This window comes from Tarenaya hassleriana, unplaced genomic scaffold (assembly GCF_000463585.1).
Source record: "Tarenaya hassleriana unplaced genomic scaffold, ASM46358v1 Cleome1, whole genome shotgun sequence".
Lineage (NCBI taxonomy): Eukaryota > Viridiplantae > Streptophyta > Magnoliopsida > Brassicales > Cleomaceae > Tarenaya > Tarenaya hassleriana.
This window is the reverse complement of record NW_010960187.1, coordinates 1,993,062-2,014,517: the sequence shown is the minus strand read 5'-3', so window position 1 is coordinate 2,014,517 and position 21,456 is coordinate 1,993,062. Positions and strand designations below refer to the sequence as shown.

General features: G+C 38.1%; 4 protein-coding genes across 6 annotated transcripts; 2 read left to right on the top strand and 2 right to left on the bottom strand.

Moving 5' to 3' along the window:
* Positions 1-2,096: 2,096 nt before the first annotated feature.
* On the top strand, positions 2,097-6,472 carry LOC104805416. Of its 3 annotated transcripts, XM_010529994.1 has the most exons (6): positions 2,097-2,575; positions 3,464-3,550; positions 3,672-4,238; positions 4,377-5,453; positions 5,548-5,701; positions 5,807-6,472. In XM_010529994.1, the coding sequence occupies exons 3-6, from the start codon at positions 3,705-3,707 to the stop codon at positions 6,382-6,384; spliced, it is 2,343 nt and encodes a 780-aa protein (XP_010528296.1). In that variant the 5' UTR covers positions 2,097-2,575; positions 3,464-3,550; positions 3,672-3,704; the 3' UTR covers positions 6,385-6,472. The 3 variants fall into 3 exon arrangements, with proteins under 3 accessions (XP_010528296.1, XP_010528279.1, XP_010528288.1); XM_010529977.1 differs by having other exon boundaries at positions 3,672-5,453; XM_010529986.1 differs by lacking the exon at positions 2,097-2,575 and adding an exon at positions 3,269-3,357 and having other exon boundaries at positions 3,672-5,453.
* Positions 6,473-6,651: 179 nt separating this feature from the next.
* LOC104805404 (UDP-glucuronic acid decarboxylase 1-like) lies at positions 6,652-9,819 on the bottom strand. The gene is made up of 7 exons (XM_010529967.1): positions 9,035-9,819; positions 8,613-8,760; positions 8,445-8,524; positions 8,090-8,173; positions 7,923-7,997; positions 7,727-7,819; positions 6,652-7,028 (listed from the first exon to the last, which is right to left on the bottom strand). The coding sequence occupies exons 1-7, from the start codon at positions 9,647-9,649 to the stop codon at positions 6,822-6,824; spliced, it is 1,302 nt and encodes a 433-aa protein (XP_010528269.1). The 5' UTR covers positions 9,650-9,819; the 3' UTR covers positions 6,652-6,821.
* Positions 9,820-14,339: 4,520 nt separating this feature from the next.
* Positions 14,340-15,839, bottom strand: LOC104805394 (probable membrane-associated kinase regulator 3). The gene is made up of 2 exons (XM_010529957.1): positions 15,726-15,839; positions 14,340-15,544 (listed from the first exon to the last, which is right to left on the bottom strand). The coding sequence occupies exon 2, from the start codon at positions 15,542-15,544 to the stop codon at positions 14,573-14,575; it is 972 nt and encodes a 323-aa protein (XP_010528259.1). The 5' UTR covers positions 15,726-15,839; the 3' UTR covers positions 14,340-14,572.
* Positions 15,840-18,881: 3,042 nt separating this feature from the next.
* Positions 18,882-20,716, top strand: LOC104805384 (protein GPR107-like). The gene has a single exon (XM_010529946.1). The coding sequence runs from the start codon at positions 18,994-18,996 to the stop codon at positions 20,326-20,328; it is 1,335 nt and encodes a 444-aa protein (XP_010528248.1). The 5' UTR covers positions 18,882-18,993; the 3' UTR covers positions 20,329-20,716.
* Positions 20,717-21,456: the final 740 nt, after the last annotated feature.

The following is a 21,456-nucleotide window of genomic DNA, read 5'->3' as shown; positions in this document are numbered from 1 at the left end:
CCTTTTCAAGATTCCATAAATTTTAAGATATCCAGTTACGGTCGTGATAGTGGTCGATCCTTTTGCGTACGAATCTTACCTGGAACAGAAGAAGAAGAGAAACTAGAAGCCGAACGTAGCCAGAGAATTACGGTCAGTATTTTTCTATCTTGATATCGGGCCGTTATCATCCCCTGAACGATTCGTTATCATTCATTGTGTGTTGTCTTGTATTTTTACCGCAGAAGAAGAGAAGGATTAACCGCGAACTTGCAGCCACCATCCTCCACGAGAAAGGAACCAAACACGAACCAAAAGGCATTGATGATGACGATGATACGAATATCGAAGAAAGAGAGGCCCAGAATGTCTAAGGAGGTTTTTGAAGACAATCGATTCAAAACAATGTTCCAAAACCCGGTATTACGATATTTGTTCTTACTAGTATTCTTGCTCGATATCATTCGGACTAAATGGCAAAAATATTTTTCGGGTTTCAATCATCAAGGAATCAAAAGAATACATATGCCTTTGCATCCAATTGCCGCTTCTTCGGAGAAGCAGCCGACTTTGTTCTAAGAACACTACGAACCTGTAATGTAATAGGGAAATGTATTTCTATATTGATCATGGAAAGATTATATCCTAATATATAGCAAAATACAATAGAATATTCTAGATATAATATATAGGATAAGTCATAACTATATTAATGATAATATTATAGGAATAATATCTTCCTATATAATGGAGGATAGCGAGAGCGAATCCGACGCATCAGAGGAATCTTCGGACGACGAGATGACGAGGCGAGACAAGAAATCGAAAGCTCCAAAGTAAAGTCATTATACGCTCCTTATCTGTACGATTGGTTTTCTTTTTATCGGACCTAAAAACATCATGTTTTTCCGGTGAAGGTTGCTCGAAGTGAAGGATGAACGGCACACATAAGCGAAAGAAGACACTCTTCCTCTCAGTGAACGCATCAAGGCTCTCGAGGAAAGTCGGGGCAGCCCGGAGGTTCCCGAGAGATTTTGTTCCGGGCAAGAAGCTCGGCCAAGTACAAGGGCGAAGAGGGAGGAGGAAGGATATCGAAACAGGAGGAGAGGCGTTCAGTCACTTGGTCTGAAGCAGGTTAGAATCCCCCGGAGGTTTCAGAGGGAGAGGCAAAGGCCGTAGACAAGGCGGCGGTCGGAGAGGCCGGTAACGTTTTGTATTTTATATAGAATATAGAAGTTAGATTTTGGCATTTGGTTGTTTTACTCTTTCTCTGTACGGTTTATTTTTCTTTGTAATATCAGAGTATAAAAAAAATACAATACTCTCATCATTCCATTTCTAATCTATTTCACAAAAAAAAAAAAACTGATTGTATGAATGCTTGTTTATCACTGTATTACCGGACTAAACCGAAGGTATACCACCTTGCTCGGCTCTCTAAACCGGGAACTGAATTGAGTTTTTGGTTCTTGGTTCTGGTTAACCTGTACCGGAGAACGAAAACGGGTATTCTGGGTTTGGTTCATTTCATGTTCTGCCTCGAATTTGTGATAAAAACATCCCATTTTTTCAACCATCTATACCAGAACTGTATTTTTATTTGGTAAGTTTAAATGGTAATGTGGGGGTGTACAAACATTTTTATTTGATAAATTGGTCGGCTCAGGGTTTGGATTTGACAATTGGTTGTGCGATGTTGTAGTGTTCAAGCTAAACAAGTAATCAAAATGCCCTTTGTTTCTTAAACTTTTTTCTCCAAAGGTTCGGTTTATTCCCACTCGCAAAGTTAAATTATACGCTTAATTTACCGTAACGCCATGTGTTTAGTTTCATCCTATTTGTTGATGATATTCCAAAAAAAAACAATTATTAGAATCGAAAATTTATTTACAAATCTCTACCTCTACGGGACATACAAAAATAAATACAATATATAATGAACGAAAAAAATAAAAAATATTAAAAAAACGAACACAGAGACACGTGGCAGCGTACATGACGGATGCATAGGACGAGAATAGCACAGACACGCACCACTCGCCTCTTTCTGTTTCCATTTTTTTATTATTTTCGGAAGTATATTTAATATATTCAATTCAACAAAAGTATTTTTAATTATTTACATAATTACATTACCATTTTTTGAACTTTCGAAATCACCGCAAAGCCACCTCTCTCTCTCTCTCACGGCTTTTCTTCTGTTACTCTCAGTCCTCTCTCTCTCTCTCTCTCTCTGTCTCTCTGTGCGATCACTTGCTCTATCTCTCGAAGTTTTTTCCCTGTCTTTTAATCCTGTGGCCGAGGGCTGTAGGCGAGAGATTCATGTGCAATTTCTTGTTCTCGTTTCATTCTGGATCATGATTTCTCGGGAAATCCTCTACTTTTTCTGCGCCTGCAAGTTTTCCGTGATTCCCGATGCAAAATTTCTTCTTCGACATGCCTCCTTCCTCCAGAGAATGTGAAATATTTCTCTCCCATATGTGAAATATATAGATATGCATTCAATAAAAAAAATATATATATGAATATGCATTTCGCCTCGCCGATCTGAGTTCCCGCGATGGATTTGCTTCCTTAGTACCCAGCTCTCGTGAAGGTTAGGATTGCTTCCCTGCTCCTTTTCCCCCTGTACTCCTCCGTTCGATTGCCGAGAAAACGCGAGAAAATGATATATACATATATATATATATATATATATATATATATATGTTTCCAACTTTTTCCTGATAAAGTAATAAATGTTTTCCTGGAGACTGAATTTTTCCCAGCAACCAAACAAAGCTCCTACTGATTTTTCTTAGGTTGCTTGAAATTTTCATCCACATGATGGTAATGCCATCAATATACCCTGATCGGTTAGGAGTACAGATTCGATCTTAGCAAATGTTTTCTCTCAATTTAACATTTGGACAAAACCTGCAGATAAGAAAACGAAACTGTTGCTTTGATATAAAGAAGAAAAAAAAACAATGGGGTATTCGTTTCTTACCTTGTGCGGAACTGCAGTTAAATGGTCGGTAGAAGGTGTGATGTCTTGTCGTGTGCTTTGATGATAAAAGAAGAAGAAATTCAAGGGCTTCATCTTGTTTGGTGGTGTCACCAGTCATGATTTGATTTTGGTTAACTAATTTCATCAGGGTTGTGATGTTACTTTACGTGCAATGATTGCTCTAAACCTTCGCTTTTTCATGTTCTCTCCCACATTTTTCGCTAAGATTCTAGCTTTTGTCTCCTTAATTATGATCTTTCCCTCAAAAGTCGCTTGCTTTAATCAATCATTCAGTCATCTTCCATCGGATTCTAACTCCAAAACCTAAAAGCCCTCTATCCCAGAAAGAATAGGAGTTTCCATGGGGAACAGAGTTGGGTCTTGACTGGGTGAATTTTACAGTTTGCTTTGGGAATTTGAAGAAAATGGGTTAAACCCTTGTGTTAAAAGTTTGTAAATTTTGTACTGACCTGCCTGTTTCGATCCATTTCTCAGGGAAAGAAACAGGTTCAGAAGCTCAAGTCTCCATGGTCATCTTCTGACTCCAGCTCTCCTCGCTGTGACGTTTTGGGTAAAGGCACGGTATGTATGCATGCATATTCTTCGAGATCTATGCTCACAACACAGACACACATGCAATGTATTGCTTTGAAAATATGATGAGATTGATCCTAAATGTAGTGGAATTGTTGCGCTTTTGTAGTTGAGGTGGAAATCTCCTCACAAGATCATCGCAATGCCGATGAAAAGCTTATTGGCGCGAGAAATGTCGAAGCAAAATGAATCTAAAAGGAGGTCACCTAGCATTATAGCGAGGTTGATGGGGCTCGATGGGCTGTCGCCTCAGAGTTCTTCCCACAAACAGCACAAATCTCTGGAGAATCATCAAAGCAGGAGGAGAGCATGTGAGCAAGCTCATGGATATGATGGTGATAGATCTTCCAGGAGGGGCTCAAAGGATGAGCAAGAATTCAGAGATGTCTTTGAAGTTTTGGACGCAAGGGTGGAAAGTGGTGGAAATCTGTATCGGGGAAGAGGGAATACTAATCTCACTGAGGCCGAGATGGCGTTTATACGGCAGAAGTTCATGGAGACTAAGCGTCTATCAACAGATGGGAAACTCCATCATTCCAAGGAGTTCAGTGATGCGCTTGAGGATCTAGACTCTAACAAGGACCTCCTATTGAGATTTCTTCAAAATCCGGATTCATTATTCACTAAACATTTGCACGATCTTCAAAGCATAGATCGTAAACCGCACTGCATCCAGGTACCGTCTTTGAAGTCTTCCAAAGGCCCAATGCATGTGGATAGCCTCAACACACTGGAATTTGATAGAAAATTGTCGAGGAAGAGTCACAGTGTGTGTAGGCATGTTTCTTATGATAATACACTTGACTTACCACAGGAGAAGCTTGTAGAGAAAAGTGTGATGCAGCCCACCGAGATTGTTGTTATGAAACCTAAACTTGGGAAGACGAGAAATGCCGGTAGAACCCTTTCATCACAGAGTTCTTCTGATGAGTTCAGGGCAGATCACAGGCTTCCATGGACAAGCAATCGAGACTCAGACGCGTATGACAGACACAAAGCATATAAAGATGTCAGCCTTTCAAGGCACAAGACTAGAGAGTCCAGAGAAATCGGCAAAAGAGTCACTAGGCAAGTGAAGAGAACCCGTGCCAGGGCCGGTTCCATGAACTTTGAGACTTCAGGATTCAGAGGTTATGCAGGGGATGAAAGCTCTTCTGGGAGTGACTCTACAAGTGGATCTGAGTTAGTGCCGTCGGCTGCAAGAACAAGAAATCGATATTTGTCTTCTGGGTCAACTGAATCGTCTGTGAGTAGGGAAGCTAAGAGGAGAATGTCACGGAGGTGGAAGCTGGCGCAAAAATCTGAGCAAGGGCGGGAGATGTGCAGAAGCAGTACATTGGCTGAAATGCTCGCGATTTCAGATAGGAAAGCTCGACCGGCAAGTTTTAATGGCCTCAGCAAAAGGTTCGAGAACAATATCGGACAGTCTGATTTGCCAGAACCGAGCGGAATCAGCAGTAGGGATGGCTGGAAAGGTGCATCCACAAGAAATTCTGCAAAACCCGGAACCATCATGAATCAGGAGAGCTCTAGTTATTACAAGATTGTTATACCTAAGGAGACAATAAACCGAAATGGGTTAGCTAAGAGGAGTTTTCACTATGGGGAAGTACGGTTGAAACTGATAGGAAATTCGAGACCCAGTAGTGATAACAAATCTCGATTGTCATCCAATACTTCACCAGAGATCAACATCTGCTCAAGTTCAAACAAAATCCTTTATATGGATGGCCGGGTTTTCGGACAGAAGCTTCCGGCTTTAAAAGCGCATTCCGGTTTCTCAGCAGACGCAGATTCAGACAATGAGAATGGTTCAAATTTTGAGGATACCAAGACCACCTTGTCTTCTGAATCACCAAACTTGCCGGCTTCCACCCCGTTAACTGACCCTGTAAGTAAGCCTGACGTTTAAGTTTGTCTTCCGAAAACGTTGGTTGTTGATATATTATTGTAATGGCATATCTTGATACTGAATGATGTTCCAGGAGGTGAATCAGTCTTCTGTCTCTGAACTACAGTCTTGTGAGAACACAAAGGAAGGTGATCAACCAAGTCCGGTTTCAGTTCTTGAAGCCTCTTTCCGTGACGATTTCTCGTCCAGTTCCGAGTGCTTTGAGAGTATTCACGCCGATTTGCAAGGTAATCTTTCAACTTTTATCGGTCCCATTGCTCTAACAGAATGGATTATTAGATATGTCATGTTAAGGTTATAAAGACATTAACGGGTCTCGGTCGAAATTCCAGGGCTGAGGATGCAACTCCAACTACTGAAGCTAGAGTCAGGAGCCATGCTTGTATCAAGCGACGAAGATGCAGATCACGAGGAATCATCCTCATCCAGACTAACGAACGAGAAGATGATCAACCGGGCATCTCCCCAAGATTGGAAATCGTTGTACTTGGCCGATGTCCTAACCTTCTCCAGGTTCAGTGACTCAAACCCTGATACTTTCATGGCGAGATGGCACTCTACCGATTCACCTGTAAATCCATTTTTGTTTGAGGAGCTTGAGAAGAAGTATTCCGACCTAAAACCCTCGACAAGGATAGAAAGGAAGTTCCTTTTCGACCGGATCAACGAGGAGATACTCCAGATATTCAAGCGGGTGAAACCATCGAGGATATGTCTGGATATGAACGGGATCCAAGAAACTCTATATGATCTGGTCGTGAATAAAGACGAGAAGAAATCCGGGGAGGAGGCAGAGGAGAAAGTTCTGGACGAGTGGAAGTGGCTGAGGTTTGGAGATGACATTGAAGCCATAGGTAGAGAGATTGAGAAAATGCTGACAGATGAACTCATTGCAGAGGTAATGCTGTAGCTATGTAGAGAAAAAAAAGAACGCTTTACTTGTCTAGAAAGTCACATTTATTACAAATTCATTACTAAAATGCAACATATAATGACAAGTCGCATGCTCATCAACAACAACATCATCATCATCATCATCAGGCATACGCCGACCCATTTCATAGAGTCTTTGCGTTTCTTGATGATGGGAAATGGCAAGGGGAATCAAAACAACAACGATCCCACGCGCAGATATAGCGCGTATTAGTTACGCGCATCAAAATTATGGTCCATCAAATTAAAAAAAATATGGCATTCTCTCATTAAAACTATGGACCAATAGCCCCATTAGCAAAATTCACAGCCCAATTAATACAAAAAAAGAAAAGAATTGCAGAGCTCCTGAAGTTGAGGAAGAGAGAACTATACATAACATAATTAGAATGGAATGTGTGCGTTTAAAAGTTATCACAGACCTTTGCCTTGGTCTCCGTTCAAGATTCTGTCGCGGAAATCGTTGACCATAAGAGGCAGACCGTCTCGCAAAGAGATCTTCGGCTCCCAGTTCAGAAGCTCCTTCGCTTTGCTGATGTCTGGCTTCCTCTTGTGAGGATCGTCCGCTGTGTTCGGTCTGAACTCTATCCTTGCACTCGTATCTATCACTTCCTTCACAACCTGAGTATGATTAACCGAAAACACAAAACATTTTCAGGTATTCGCGGATATGAATAAATCCGAGAAAATTATTTAAAAAAACAGGTCCACATATCCGAAAAATAAAGGTATCTAGATCCGTGTCCGAAGGCAAAAAGGTATATATGTCCTTCACAAATATACACGGGTACCCACAGATGTCTATAACCGATTTTTAATTCCTCGTACACGTTTCCCGTTAGATGGTCAATAAAAAACTCATCCATACCCGTGAAAGGTCAGATAATCGAAAATTGGATATCGAGAGTACCGCGGATACCCGATTTTCGGGTAATCATACCCACCTCTAGGACAAAAGAAGAAAAAAAAGCCGCATGTCCTGCCACAATTTACATTCTACCAATGCAACTCACAACAACAAGAAAAAAATTGGACAGGTATACAGCAAAGCGATATCTAAGCAGAGTTATCATATGAAAGCCTAATGTTTTTTCTTTTCTTTTTTGCACTATCAGTTAGTGTTGAACCTTTTTCCAGGAAGAACAAAACCGAGTTCAAGTTATCCATGAAATTCGCAAGTTTCCCCCTTTTTTTATTGGTGAGCTTGGAGGTAATTTGTTTTAGAGCTTTTGTTAAGAGCAAATAATTTAGAACTATTTCCCTCTTTTTTTTCCATTGATGTGGGAAGAAGGAGAAAGACTAAAAAATGGGAAGCAAACCTCTGCAAGCTCAAGCATTGTGAACTCTCCCGGGTTGCCCAGATTGAAAGGTCCTACATGCTCTCCTTCCATTAATGCCACAAGTCCATCCACCTAACATTCACAAAAAAAGGATTAGAAAGGAGATGTGATTAATTATGTCAAAGGCATTATTGCTAAGAGAAATCGAACAACAATGGTTCAGGCTGGATATTACCAAGTCGGAAACATATTGGAAGCTTCGAGTTTGCTTCCCGTCACCATAAACAGTCATGGGCTGTTTGCGAATGGCCTGCAGAAAGGAAGGAAGACCATAGTTCCATTAATGACAGTTCTTTTCAGAGGACTCATGGGCAAAAAGATTTGCTTGATCAGAGATCCTACCTGAGCAACAAAGTTACTAACGACACGCCCATCATCCAGGCACATCCGTGGTCCATATGTGTTGAAGATACGAGCAATTCTGACCTGAATACACGAATTAGTTGTGAGGGGCCTCCCACATTTATCACTGATAAACTCGGATATATCAACTTTCGTTCACATTTTAGGCTCAACAAAGAGATAGAAGCCCTGAAAGCTAACTCCACTATCAAATGTTAACATGCTCCTCAACAATGGCTATTAATGACAAATCGACCAAATAACAACAGACGACAAATGCTATGTCTTACTCTGAGAATTGTCACAAGGAAGATGCCCGAGAAGAGATTAATGCAGTGGCATGAGAGATTGTTACCTCAACGTCTGCACCGCGGTGATAATCCATGGCGAGGGTTTCAGCAGTGCGCTTTCCTTCATCATAGCAACTCCTCTCACCTAAAAAACATCTCAACCATTTAGGAGAAGACAATGTCTCATGATATCTCGTGGAATCGTAAGTTCATCGATGATTCCTCCAGCTCACCAATGGGATTCACATTTCCCCAATAAGTCTCCTTCTGGGGATGCTCAAGTGGATCTCCATAGACTTCACTCGTGCTGGTGAGCAGAAATCTGGCACCAACTCTCTTTGCAAGACCCAACATGTTAAGAGTGCCCATCACATTTGTCTTGTAAACCCATAATTAAGGATCTCCAAAAGACAAACCCATCATCCAAGTGCAAGCATTTCATCAGGAAATATCACAAAATCGGAAAGATCATCAGGAAAAATTCAAACCATTACTTAGCTGGATTTGATAATGCAGTTTGATTGCAGAGGAAGCAATGGTCACTGATTCAAATCCGAACCAGAGACGGCGAATCCGAAACCGAAACAGGCAATTAGAAATCAAAGCACGATCCAGACAAAACAATGAATAAAATGTAACTGGTGGAAAAGGATATGATAGTCTTCACTGGATTGTACTTGTAATGGACAGGAGATGCTGGGCAAGCTAAGTGGTAGATCTGATCTACCTCCAGGAGGATCGGCTCAACCACATCGTGACGGATAAGCTCAAATCTAGGGTTCGAGAACAGATGAACCAAATTCTCCTTCCTCCCCGTGAAGAAGTTATCAATCACAATCACTTCATCTCCCCTCGCAATAAGCTTATCAACGAGATGGCTTCCGACAAATCCAGCTCCGCCGGTGACCACGATCCTCAGTCCCCGCCGTCTAATTCCGACAGGAACCCTACCCGTCTTACCTCCACCGGGTATGAAACTCGTCTTGTAAGAAGAGGAATCTACGACGGCGTCGTGGATGGATCTGGTGACGAGCGAATTTGAGCCAGTAGCGCCTAAACGGGAGAGAGAAGGTTGGACGATGAAGAAGGTGGATCCGATCAGGATCCCGACAAGGACGAAGAGAAGGCGTTGCTCACGGAAGATGTAGTTGATGGATCTGGGAAGAGATCTGGGATGCTTTAGCGCCTTCGGAGAGTAGGGAGTGGATTGGCTCGTCGGAAGCGCCTCGTCGTCGCGCTTCGAGCTCATTTGCTTGTGAAGCTGCTTCATCGTCTCCGTCGGAGCTCTTCGCCGGGAAACGGGAGACTCAGTCGCTCCAGGGAAGCCTGGATCCGTACAGATCACGGTTCAAGGCGAAGAAGAAGAGGAAATGTTTCCCTTCGACCAAAACAATAGAAGAAGTAAATGCCCATATTGATGCTTATGGTAGTTACGCGGTGAAGCCTTCATGCTACAAAATACCAACGTTACTTAACCATTTTTTTATTTTTAATAATATTTTTTATTTTTTTATTTACTTTAGTTATGTCGATTTCTTGGTATGAAAGTCAATTATATTTGAATGATCAATTTACATGCTGGATTTCTCACAGCAAAATAAATACGGCAATATTTGCGATAGTTTCCGACCTCTCATTTATTAAATTGCGACAATAGAAGGAACCCAATAACGGCCCATAAAAAGCCCATTGAGCTCACAAGGCTTTACCGTTACCGTTAGTCCTGAACCCTAATTCACTCTCCCGTTAGGATTCGGCATTTCGGTTTTTCATCGTTCGATTTTATTCGAATTCGGTTCTTTCGACATAAAAAATTTATATTCATTTGGGTTTTAAGTTAGATTTTGTTTATTTTAGATTCGGTTTTTAATGATAAAAATGTTTGTTTTTTTAAAAAAATATATATGGTTTTTTACTTATTATAAGTTGGATTATATATTTTGCAATAATCCATATTCTATGCTTCTTTTCTTGATTTTGGGTTTTTTGAGCTATGGACAAAAAGCAAATGGGTAAACAGTAGAAGCCGAGCAATCCACTGCAGTGGAACATCTTGAGGAAGAAGACAAGACAGGTAAAACCAAGAACTCAATCCTCTTGGATTACTTCGAGTTCGAGCTTTAGGTTCATCTTCTATGCTTTATCCCCGACTCGTGATACGTTCTTTTCGAATCGGTTGGATTTTGCATAATGTCGGGATCCGATCATCGATCTTGTTTCGATCGATTAAGTGCGGTTGTACTTTTGCATTATTTTTTTCCTTAGATTTTTTATAGAAAGTGTTTCAAGAAAACCATTCTCGGAGAGTCAGATTTGTGAGAACAGTGAAAATTTGGATGTATCCTTCAAAACACAGTTTCGAGGAGACAAGTTTTCTTGGTGTATTCTAAGTACTTGAAGCCCTTTCTCACTTTTGTCACCTTGTCTCAGAGTTTGAGTCACGTAATAGATTATGATGATGACGAGGGATGTATCCTTCAAAACACAGTTTCGAGGAGACAAGTTTTCTTGGTGTATTCTAAGTACTTGAAGCCCTTTCTCACTTTTGTCACCTTGTCTCAGAGTTTGAGTCACGTAATAGATTATGATGATGATGATGATGATGATGATGATGATGATGATGATGATGATGATGATGATTTCACGGTTTGGATATTCCCTATTGATATTTGTAAGATGTAAATCTCATATGAATTCTATGTTTTTATGAGTCATAAATAAACTATACTAGAGAGCTAACAACGAGGTAAATAATTTAAAATTACGGCAAATTTTATGATCTAATTATTGGGGTTTTTGTTTAATTAAAAAAAACATTGTTTCAAACTATATCCTTTAATATCTGTGCATCAAAATATTTTTCAAAATAAAATAATAAAAAAGGAGAGAGAAATTAAAAAGAAGAGTAATGTGAAAGAGAGATGATGAGTTATGGGGATTTTGAAGAGATAAAACCAAAACTTTCGAAAGTGGGTTGGTCATTTCGGTTATTAACCGAATAATCGAATTGAATCGAATCAAATAAAATATAATCATATCCGAACCAAATTCGATATCAAATTCGAACGATTATGATTTTCTTAAACCCGAAAAAACCAAAACAGAATCGAACCAAACCGAAAAAAAATAATCGAAAAAACCGAAATTTATTTTGAAAAAATAAAACTTTTTACCGAAATCGAACCGAATCCGAATCGAAAAATAACTGAATCATCGAACTAAACCAAAATTTATATAAAAACTAAATAGTTATAGTTTTTCTATAATCGAAATAACCAAATATAATTGAAGCCAATTCCGAAATGAGCAGCCCTAATCAAAAGTAATTAAACTAGTCGGCCAAATCCGAAGTGTGGGGCCCAAGACACGGAGACAACAGAGCTTCTCGCTTTTGTCCTTCTGACGGTTCGCATCTAATTATAACATACGTATAACCTATAATATTACATTTTTTAAAATTAAAAAATATTTTTTTTTGCTTCAATCAAAATCGATGAAATATATCTGCAAACTTAATATTTTTCTAGGAATTGCGTCTTCCGGTAATTCGATCCGAATTCTTAGGCGTGTCTCTTCTATCTTTTACTATACTCGTTTTCGTATCAGAATTTGCGATGATCGCATGAAAAACGATTCAAAAAATATATATATATATATATTATCCATTACCCAAATTTACGTCTTTTATAAAAAAAAAGTATTTTTTTATCCTTACTTTTTATTAGCAGACTAATCATGAATTAGAGATGAACGTTTCAATATTCGCTTCGAATTCAGTTCCGTTTTTTTAGTTCTACAAAAATATATATCAATTCGTTATAATTTCATATTCGGTTCGGATTCGGTTTCAATTCGATTTGATTTGGTTGTTGTTTTAAAAAAAGATTTTATAAAATTCGGTTTGATTCCAGAAAATTTTGTTTCTAAAAAAATATCGTTTAAAAATTTTGGACGACTCGGTTCGAATACATTGACGTATTTTTCGGTTTGGTACGATTTGGTTACGAGGAACCATACCGAAACATCCACCCATAAAAAATTGAATTTTGGTCGAGGTGCAGTTCATCTAAATAGTTTTTTTTTTTGGTTCAACGTGATTTTGTATTATATAACTTAGAATAAAATATACGAAAGGAATCATCTAAATAGTTCCCTGTAGGAACACAGTTTTATTTTCGGACAGTATGATATATATACACACACGCGCGAACAATACGTGCAATTTCATTATTCAAAGATTGCATTTTCATGGTTGGTATATATGAAATCATAAAATGATGCTGAATAATACAAAAAAAAAAAACACTTGATTGATTGATTGATGTATTTTTAATGTATTTAAATGTGTGCATGTGATTTTGATGCAGATGCAGCCAATACATATTATTCATTTTTAATTTTACGGTCAATGTTGTATCAATCCAAATATTCCAAATACACTGTTACAATTTTATTTTATTATTAAAAATTAATAATAATAAAGATTGCAAATGTTCATGTGATTCGATTCCTTCATGAAATATCAAAAATCGAAATGAACCGAGTATTTGATGGGTATATATTTTCTTCCGAATCCAAATCCAACTACAAAAATAATCTAATGAGAATAAAATATTTTCAGAAAATAATACATTTTTCATATATATTATGTATTAATCGCCGGTAAATGGGTGGATAAACGGTTGGATCGATTTATTCATATTTAATTATTTAGGATTTGAAGAATTTATAATAAAATATTATTTAATTTTAATCAGTTCGATTCAGTCGGATATTATTATCTTTACGGATTTGTAGATAATAATTTCAAACCTTAAAACGATTATACCTTCACCTTAGACTACCATGAGAAATGCATCATACTGCTCTTTTATCAAAGACACAAACACACACATGGATTGCATCATTGTTATAAGTTTGATCAAATAATAAAATTCGATTAGCTAGATTGGACCGACATATATATGATACGAGATCGTGTTATTGATTTAGCGTTAGACCATTTTGTTTTTTAAAGAAAGTTCTCCACGTTCTTTGGAGACGAGTGCAGCATAGTTAATTAAACCATGTGGTCATAATCATTACGATTTTCTTTAATCATTAGCTAAGTACAATTTAAGGACTTAACCTAAACTTTCATGCAGTTGTGGAAATCATCATGCTTCTCCTAGGATTTTCCACAAGATTTGGTCTTCCATAATAATAATAATAATAATAATAGTAATAATAATAATAATAATAACAATAATAATAATAATAATTATTATTATTATTATTATTATTATTATTGTACATGTGTGTTGGGTTAGTTTTGGGAATAGGAACTCCATTGTTTTCCACTCTCTTTTTTATTTTTTTTTTGCTTTGATAAATTAATTTTGAAAAGCCATTAGATAAAATTACATTTTTGTGCACATTTTATTTTAATAAATTTGCATGGCATGTATATGATTATGATTACAAAAAGACTTGTTGGTTTGACATTCAACTTGGAATTATTATTATTATTATTATTAGGGGGGTCTCACTTGCTTTGATGTGATGTCCCCTTTCACTAAGTCAGTTTGCTTTCTCATGTGGGTGCACTCAAAAACCCCATTTTTCGATTTTCATACACTCAAACATATTTTCATATTCTATTTCATGTTTAGGATTTAGCCTTTATGGTGAATTTCGGTCTAGAAATTTCACATTTTAGAAAAAAAAAATATTTGATGGTTTACTAATATATTGAACATGTTCCCTAATCCTACCTATTTAGCGATTGAGATGAGTGTCTTCCTAAGGAGATTTATACTATGAATGGTATAATTTTTATTTTGAGTTTTTTGTTGTTGTCTTTTAATATTTATAAATCCAAAAAATGGAATTTTTAATTGATTTTTTTAGTAAAATGTTTTTTCGAATTTTTAAGAATATAAAATTTTTATTATAATTTTTTTTTTTGGGTTTTTGTATTCTAAAAGCATTAAAAACACCTCTACAATTCGTGCATCTTAGCGAGCAGAATCAACATTACCATTACCATCACCCACTAAGCTCCAACAAAGAAAACGAAACCCCAAATCAGAACATTTCAGAAAAAGAAGAGAAAAGAAAGACCCCTTTTCACTAGGGCCTTTCTTTGTGATTCTTCTTCTGTCTTTTGGAATCAGAGAAATGGCAGATCCTTCAAATGCTGGAAATCTCTTGATCACGAGGAACAGAACTCAGCTTCACTCGCATTGCTCTTTCTTGGGCTAAACGACTGCTTACAATGCGCAATCGCTCCTTCAATGGAGTTATCCGTCTCTGAACTCGCGCTGCTGCTTCTCATCAGAACCTGCAGATCCAGCGACCCGCTCGATCGGAAGCTAAACGAAGACGACAACGACGAACTCGAAGAACCGCCAGACGACGAACACTTCCTCTGAATCACACCCGAGAACGATCTCCTGTGATTGCCGATGTTTTTGTTAGAGCCCTGATTTACGGAATATTCGTCCAAAGATTCGATTTTGGCAAATGGGTTTCTCTTCCTCGACGATTTCGAGGGCTTGGAGCCTCCAAGATTCGATTTTGGATCGATTTCTGAGTCGGAGCAGCCGGGTCTCGAGAAGAACAAGCTCCTGATGTAGGCGGTTGAGGCCTTGAGCTTCTGAGTCAATGACGATTGCTTCGTCTTTCTGCTCCATCTGCTTCTTGGATTCTCGCTCGCGACGAAACTCTTCAGCTCCATGGAGATTTCGAAGAAATTCTCGTCTGGGTTTATCAAGATCTCGCTACCGCTCAGTCTCCGGGACTCGTATTGTGAGACGACAGCTAGCGGAGAAACAGATGCATCTCCGGCGGCGGCGGAGGAGGGAGGTCCGGCGGCGGTGGCGGAGGATTCGAGGAGCTTCTGGACCATTTGGAGGCGGGGAGGGAGGTGAAGAGGGAGGAGTTGGCCCTTGTAGAAGAGCTCGTCCGCCGGCGAAGTGGTGGGTTCGCCGGAGATCGCGGCGGAGGAGCACATTTGGAACTCGAACTCTCGGCAGTGCGGCGGCGAGTTCACGGCGAAGCTTATAAACCCAGAAGAAGAAGAAGAAGAAGAAGAAGAAGAGCAACACACCTCCATATCTATGTACTCATCATCTCCATTGTTGGCCTCAACTTGTTTTGTCGTTTCCATCTCATGCAAACCCATATATATATATATATGCAAGTGACTGTATCTGTATATATATATCTTATGTGTGTGTATGTATATGTGTGTATATCTCTGAATCTCTGTGGTTAGATGTGAGTTTTGGGGACTGCGAAGAGCTCATGGGGTTGGTTTGGGGGGAGGGAAAGAGTTTTGTCGTTTCCATCTCATGCAAACCCATATATATATATATATGCAAGTGACTGTATCTGTATATATATATCTTATGTGTGTGTATGTATATGTGTGTATATCTCTGAATCTCTGTGGTTAGATGTGAGTTTTGGGGACTGAGAAGAGCTCATGGGGTTGGTTTGGGGGGAGGCAAAGAGCGTCTTTTAAAGTGAGCCTGTTTCCCTTTCCTCTCGGCCCCCATTAATTAATTAATTCATTTTTTTTTATTTAATGGATAATAGCACTGCCTTCTTCGATTTGCATGAACAATTAAATAATTATTCTGGTTTTGAAAAGGAAAATGTCCGACCCGGGCCCAATTGTGTAATATTTTAAAAAGATTTTCCTTCGGCCTTCGATTTATTTAATATCACTATCCTAAAGTTTTCCATTGCTTTTATATTTTAAATATTTCTACACATTGCTTACACACACACACTATGATTGCAGTCCTTTCTGTTACGCAATTATCAGATTTTCTAGTTAACCAAAAAAAATTATCAGATTTTCATATGACTTGAAATCAGTTTGAAAGAAATGAATTGAGTGGTAAATCGAAAGAAGTGGGACAAAAATGAAAGAAACATAAAATTGAGGGAGTTGCATTTAACAGGTTGTTCCGTGGCGTCTCTGGATGAAGATTTTTGACACGTATCATGTGATGGACCTTTGGATAATTTTGAATTTAATGTGATGTCAGCTTCAATCTAATTGAATATAATGTTTTAAAACTTAAACTAACAAAATTTAATTGAGTATAAAATAAATTGAAAAATATGCTTTATTGCAAAACATATATATATATATATATTTGTTCTTGTTATTATACGAGAAAATGGCATTTTTCAACATGAATTTAGTCAAATATGATATTTTAATATACATATTTTTAAATGATAAAAAAATTTATTCTAATTCAAAATTTCTTGATATCTACATGATTCATTAAAATTAATAGTAATTATATATATATAATCATCATTTTCGATAACTTTTTTTAGATTCTATTAACTAATACGCTGACGTGTATAGTAGTTAACTAGTGTATTAGTTAATCCAATCCCAAAAATTTTAATAAAAATAATAATTATATATATAATTATTGTTAATTTTAACAATTTTTATAGGTATTTGAAAATTTTTGAATTTAAGTATAATTTTTTTGCCAAATTAAAAATACATCATATTTGGTTAAATTCGTATAAAAAATATTATTTTTATTATTATTTTGTCATTTTTTGTTTATGACATAAGTTTTCATCATTTTGTTGTGATGCAGTTTTTGTAATCATTTTTATTATTTTATTGTTTTTAGTTTTTTTAGTAAATCTTAAATTTAACGAATTAAACAAGATTTAGAAATAAATCACTAGACATAGAAGGCTCGGGTCAAAGATTCGGGTGGATTCCACTTATATTTTATTTAACAACAACAACAACAATAATAATAATAATGAGTCAATTGTGATTTGATGGATATTTCACCAGTCGTCACATTGCAAACTTGTTTTAAAAAGCAATAATCGAAAAAGACTTGCGATATTTATTTATTTATTTTATAGGAATTGAAATTCGGTTGGAAAATAAATACAATGATTAGATGCTGGTATGAACTAATATTACTTTTACATAATTAGCGTTATGAAACATCTTTCTGGTGTATTGGAAAATAATTTAACATTAATCAAACCAAATAATCTATAACTCATGCTAATAAGTTTTAATTTTACAATTTTTAAAAAAAGTTTTAATTTAAATTTAACAAAGTGTTATCCTCAAAAGAGTAATGATTGCGAAGAGGATAAGCTTTTTATAGAAACCTTTTCCTTATAAACTTACTCTTCCTTTTTCTTCTTCTGTCCCTCTTTCTGTTTCGTTTCTTTTTGAGACACAACAACATACATAACCCCATTGTGTCAATTTAGGTCCGGAACTCGGTTCGAATCCACCCAAAAAATATCGGGTTTTGAGTCTAAATTTTTCGGTCCGAAAAAAAATTGAGTATTTGGATCGGATTCGAAAACTCAATATTTTTTTTAAAAATAATTGAAAAAAGACAAAAAATAAAATTATAAAAGAATTTAGCGAGTCGGTCCAATTCGATCTAACCCGATCCAAAGCCAAAAATTAGAAGTCCGGGTTTCGAACTTGGTTTTGTAGTCCCGAACACGAATTCGAACCCCTCGAACCAAGTGTGGTTCGGATCGGACCGATCCGATTGATATTCCTATCCCATATTTAACCCAAATAATTAAAATTATAATTAAAATTATAATTATGTTTCCGATAGTTTAGAGAAAAAAATTATGTTGTTGTCGGATATTGACTGATATATTTTACAGTATCGATACTATATTCTGATTTTTTTTTTCAAAATTGGTTAGAAAATCAATAAACGTGTACGTTTTTGTCTTTTTTTTTTAAATTTAGAAAATTACGATTAATTTACCATCAATATTTCAATTATTTTATTTTGTAAGATTTTCTTTTCGGTTTCATTCTTAAAATTATTTTTGTTGGAGTGGAACTCAAATCGTACACACCCCCCAAGTACGTAAAAAAAGCGAGGGCTCTCTCTTTGCTCAATCATTGAGTTCCTCCCAACAAAAATAATATTATAATTTCTCTAAATAAAAAATTTACCCAAATCGAATTAAATAATAATTAAAAACTAAAGTTTAATGAATATTTTTATTAAAAAAAAAAAAGAAATCGAACACCGAACCAAACCAGATTAACTATAAAACCAAATACTTATTTTTTTTTATAAAACGTACATAAACGAACCCCAATCACGTATATAAGATATTAGATATCAATAGCGAAAAGTCGCGTCACAAATTCCAAATCATGAAAATAAATACTTTGACTTAAACACTAATCATGCGGAAATTAATCAAAACATGTAAAAAAAAATACAGTTAAAGAGCTTATTAAGGATTCAAGCAAAGGATCTTAGACAACGCTTACGGGGAAAAAAGTAACAATAAAAAGAAATGGGGAACTTACAACAATAAGGCCAACAATTGGGGCCAAAACACAAATATTAGAATATATCAGTGTACTGAGAGAATTAAGTGAATGTGGATATAAAAATAAATGTATTAATTAACCCCGCCCTAAATCCGCCTGTATTTTACGAATGAATCCTCGAAACGACGTCGTAATTAAAAGCTCACTCCCAGATCTGATTAAAGTGTATTCAGATCTCTCTTCGTCTCTGCACCCATTAATTGCTTCGTGGATCTGTCCCGTCAAATCTCCGACGACCTAAAATGGTGAAAATACCCTTCTCCGGCGTTCTCCTCCTCTTCCTCCTCACCGCCGCATTCCTCGCCGGCGTTCCTCCGTGCGCGGCGGAGATCAAGGCCCTTGTCATCTCCGACGACGCCCGTCCGATGATCCTCTTCGAGAAGTTCGGATTCACGCACACGGGCCACGTCACCGTCACCGTCTCCTCCGTGTCCGTCGTATCATCTCCCGCCGACCCGAACCCGGATCCGTCTCGTCTAGGGTTCTTCCTCCTCTCCGAGGAGGCGCTGCTCCAGGTCCTCCTTGAGATCCAGCAGAACCCTAGATTCTGCGTCCTCGATTCGCACTACGTGCTCTATCTCTTCAACTTCAGAGATCTCTCACCGCCGCCGAATTCGGGCTTCAACCAGTCTTACCCAGTCACCTCGCCGAACGAGTACTCTCTGTTCTTCGCGAATTGCGCTCCGGAGACCAAGGTTTCCATGGCGGTTCGGACCGAGATGTACAACAAGGATCCGAACGGATCTAAGGATTACTTGCCCGCAGGGTTGACCCAGTTGCCGTCTCTGTATTTCCTCTTCTTCCTATGCTACACCGCCTTCGTAGGTTTCTGGAGCTATTCTTGTTGGACCAACAAGCGTGTGGTTCACCGGATCCATCTTCTCATGGCTGGTCTTCTTCTGATCAAATCGCTGAATCTGATCTGTGCGGCTGAGGACAAGCACTACGTCAAGAGCACGGGAACTCCACATGGATGGGATATCTTGTTCTACATCTTCCAGTTCATTCGTGTGGTTCTGCTCTTCACCGTGATCATCTTGATCGGAACCGGTTGGTCGTTTTTGAAGCCATTCTTGCAGGAAAAGGAGAAGAATGTGTTGATAATCGTGATCCCACTTCAGGTTCTAGCCAACATTGCTTCGATTGTGATTGGAGAAACCGGACCATTTATCAAGGACTGGGTCACATGGAACCAAGTGTTCTTGCTCGTCGACATAATCTGTTGCTGCGCCATTATCTTCCCCATCGTTTGGTCGATCAGATCCTTGAGGGAGACATCCAAAACTGATGGTAAAGCCGCCAAGAACTTAGCTAAGCTAACTTTGTTCAGGCAATTCTATATCGTTGTGATCGGGTATCTCTACTTCACGAGGATTGTGGTGTTTGCCCTTAAGACCATTGCAGCTTACAAGTATCAATGGGTGAGCTATGCTGCAGAGGAGGCAGTTAGTCTTGCGTTCTATATGGTGATGTTCTATATGTTTAGGCCAGAGGAGAAGAACGAATACTTTGCTCTCGACGAAGAAGAAGAAGAGGCCGCTGCGTTGGCACTTAGGGATGACGAGTTTGAGCTTTGAAATGGGTGAAAGGACGGAGCTTTAAGGCTCTTTTGAGGGTCACCAAAGATTGTTTTCTCAGTACGTTTAATAGGAAGCGCTCCAAGACAAGATGTTTGATCTCAGCTCTGATACTACTGCAAGTGTTTGCTCTTTTCTTTTTGTTAATTCCTTGTTACAATACTTATATACATCTCTCAAATGCGGTTGTTCATGGTAATCTGAAAACGTTGAGCCCAAGAGAAAGGATTAGATGCATGTAGTAAACGCATATATTTGAATGCTCCTTGGTTTCAATCATGGGTTTTGTAAGAACTTAGTAGTTTGTTTCATGATTTGTCTGACCTCCGCATTGTATGTGATGAAGTTTGAGAATATTTGCTTCAGTTTGTTGAGGTTCTGTTCTATATTTTGTTATATGTACACAGACACAGGGATGCTAGTCTCGGTTGCCAGACTCCGTTCTTTCATCAGGTATGATTATCTTTCCTGCCCTTTGATTCTAAGCTTTACATCGACAATCTTTATAGAATCCGGCGCTCTAAAACGTTTAAATTCTCTTGCTGAAACGAGCTGCTTTGAAATCAGATGAACATCCTATAAGTTTTCAGCTCGGCATAGTGGTGTTTATACATGCGTGGACATGGCGTAAATCAAAGCTCGAAACTTCTTTCTCTCCCGGGTATGTTATTCAGAACATTCTTCCGGTGAACATATAAAAACTCTCTGATGCACTCTCCTTATAGAAGTTTGAAGCCTTTAAAGAGGCTTTTAAGGGATTCTAGTTAATAGTTTCTCCTTTGATATATTTATACCGAGAAGTTCCTTGCGTGGGCGTGGGTTGAATGCCTTTTGTTTCTGGCGTAACTCGACCTCGGCCTTGTTCCCTCAGTTTTCTTGTTTCTTGAATGACATATCTTGGTCTCGGTTTCACGAGAGTCGGGTATTCGAAATTTGGGTACCCCGGGGTGTGATGAGAGCTCGGGTATCTGGGGGGTACTTGGTCGGAGAAGGAGCGAGGTTGTGACAAGGCAGGGAATGACGAGAAAGAAAGTAGGCGAAGTTGAGGCCGTGAGAAAGGAGGGGATGAGGTCACTGTGGGGTCTCGAGAAGAGAGGGCCCGAGGTCGTAAGAAGTGAGAAGAAAGAG

What these genes read in the sequence shown, in the direction of transcription:
- LOC104805384 (XM_010529946.1), top strand. Translation starts at nt 18,994, where the DNA reads ATGGTGAAAATACCCTTCTCCGGCGTTCTCCTCCTCTTCCTCCTCACC.
- LOC104805404 (XM_010529967.1), bottom strand. Translation starts at nt 9,649, where the DNA reads ATGAAGCAGCTTCACAAGCAAATGAGCTCGAAGCGCGACGACGAGGCG. An exon ending in ACAATCCAGTGAAGACTATC is followed by an intron (nt 8,761 to 9,034) that starts ATATCCTTTTCC and finishes TTATGGGTTTAC; the next exon opens with AAGACAAATGTGATGGGCAC. An exon ending in TCCAATATGTTTCCGACTTG is followed by an intron (nt 7,820 to 7,922) that starts GTAATATCCAGC and finishes TGTGAATGTTAG; the next exon opens with GTGGATGGACTTGTGGCATT.
- LOC104805416 (XM_010529977.1), top strand. Translation starts at nt 3,705, where the DNA reads ATGCCGATGAAAAGCTTATTGGCGCGAGAAATGTCGAAGCAAAATGAA. An exon ending in CCACCCCGTTAACTGACCCT is followed by an intron (nt 5,454 to 5,547) that starts GTAAGTAAGCCT and finishes ATGATGTTCCAG; the next exon opens with GAGGTGAATCAGTCTTCTGT. An exon ending in TATTCACGCCGATTTGCAAG is followed by an intron (nt 5,702 to 5,806) that starts GTAATCTTTCAA and finishes TCGAAATTCCAG; the next exon opens with GGCTGAGGATGCAACTCCAA.
- LOC104805394 (XM_010529957.1), bottom strand. Translation starts at nt 15,544, where the DNA reads ATGGGTTTGCATGAGATGGAAACGACAAAACAAGTTGAGGCCAACAAT.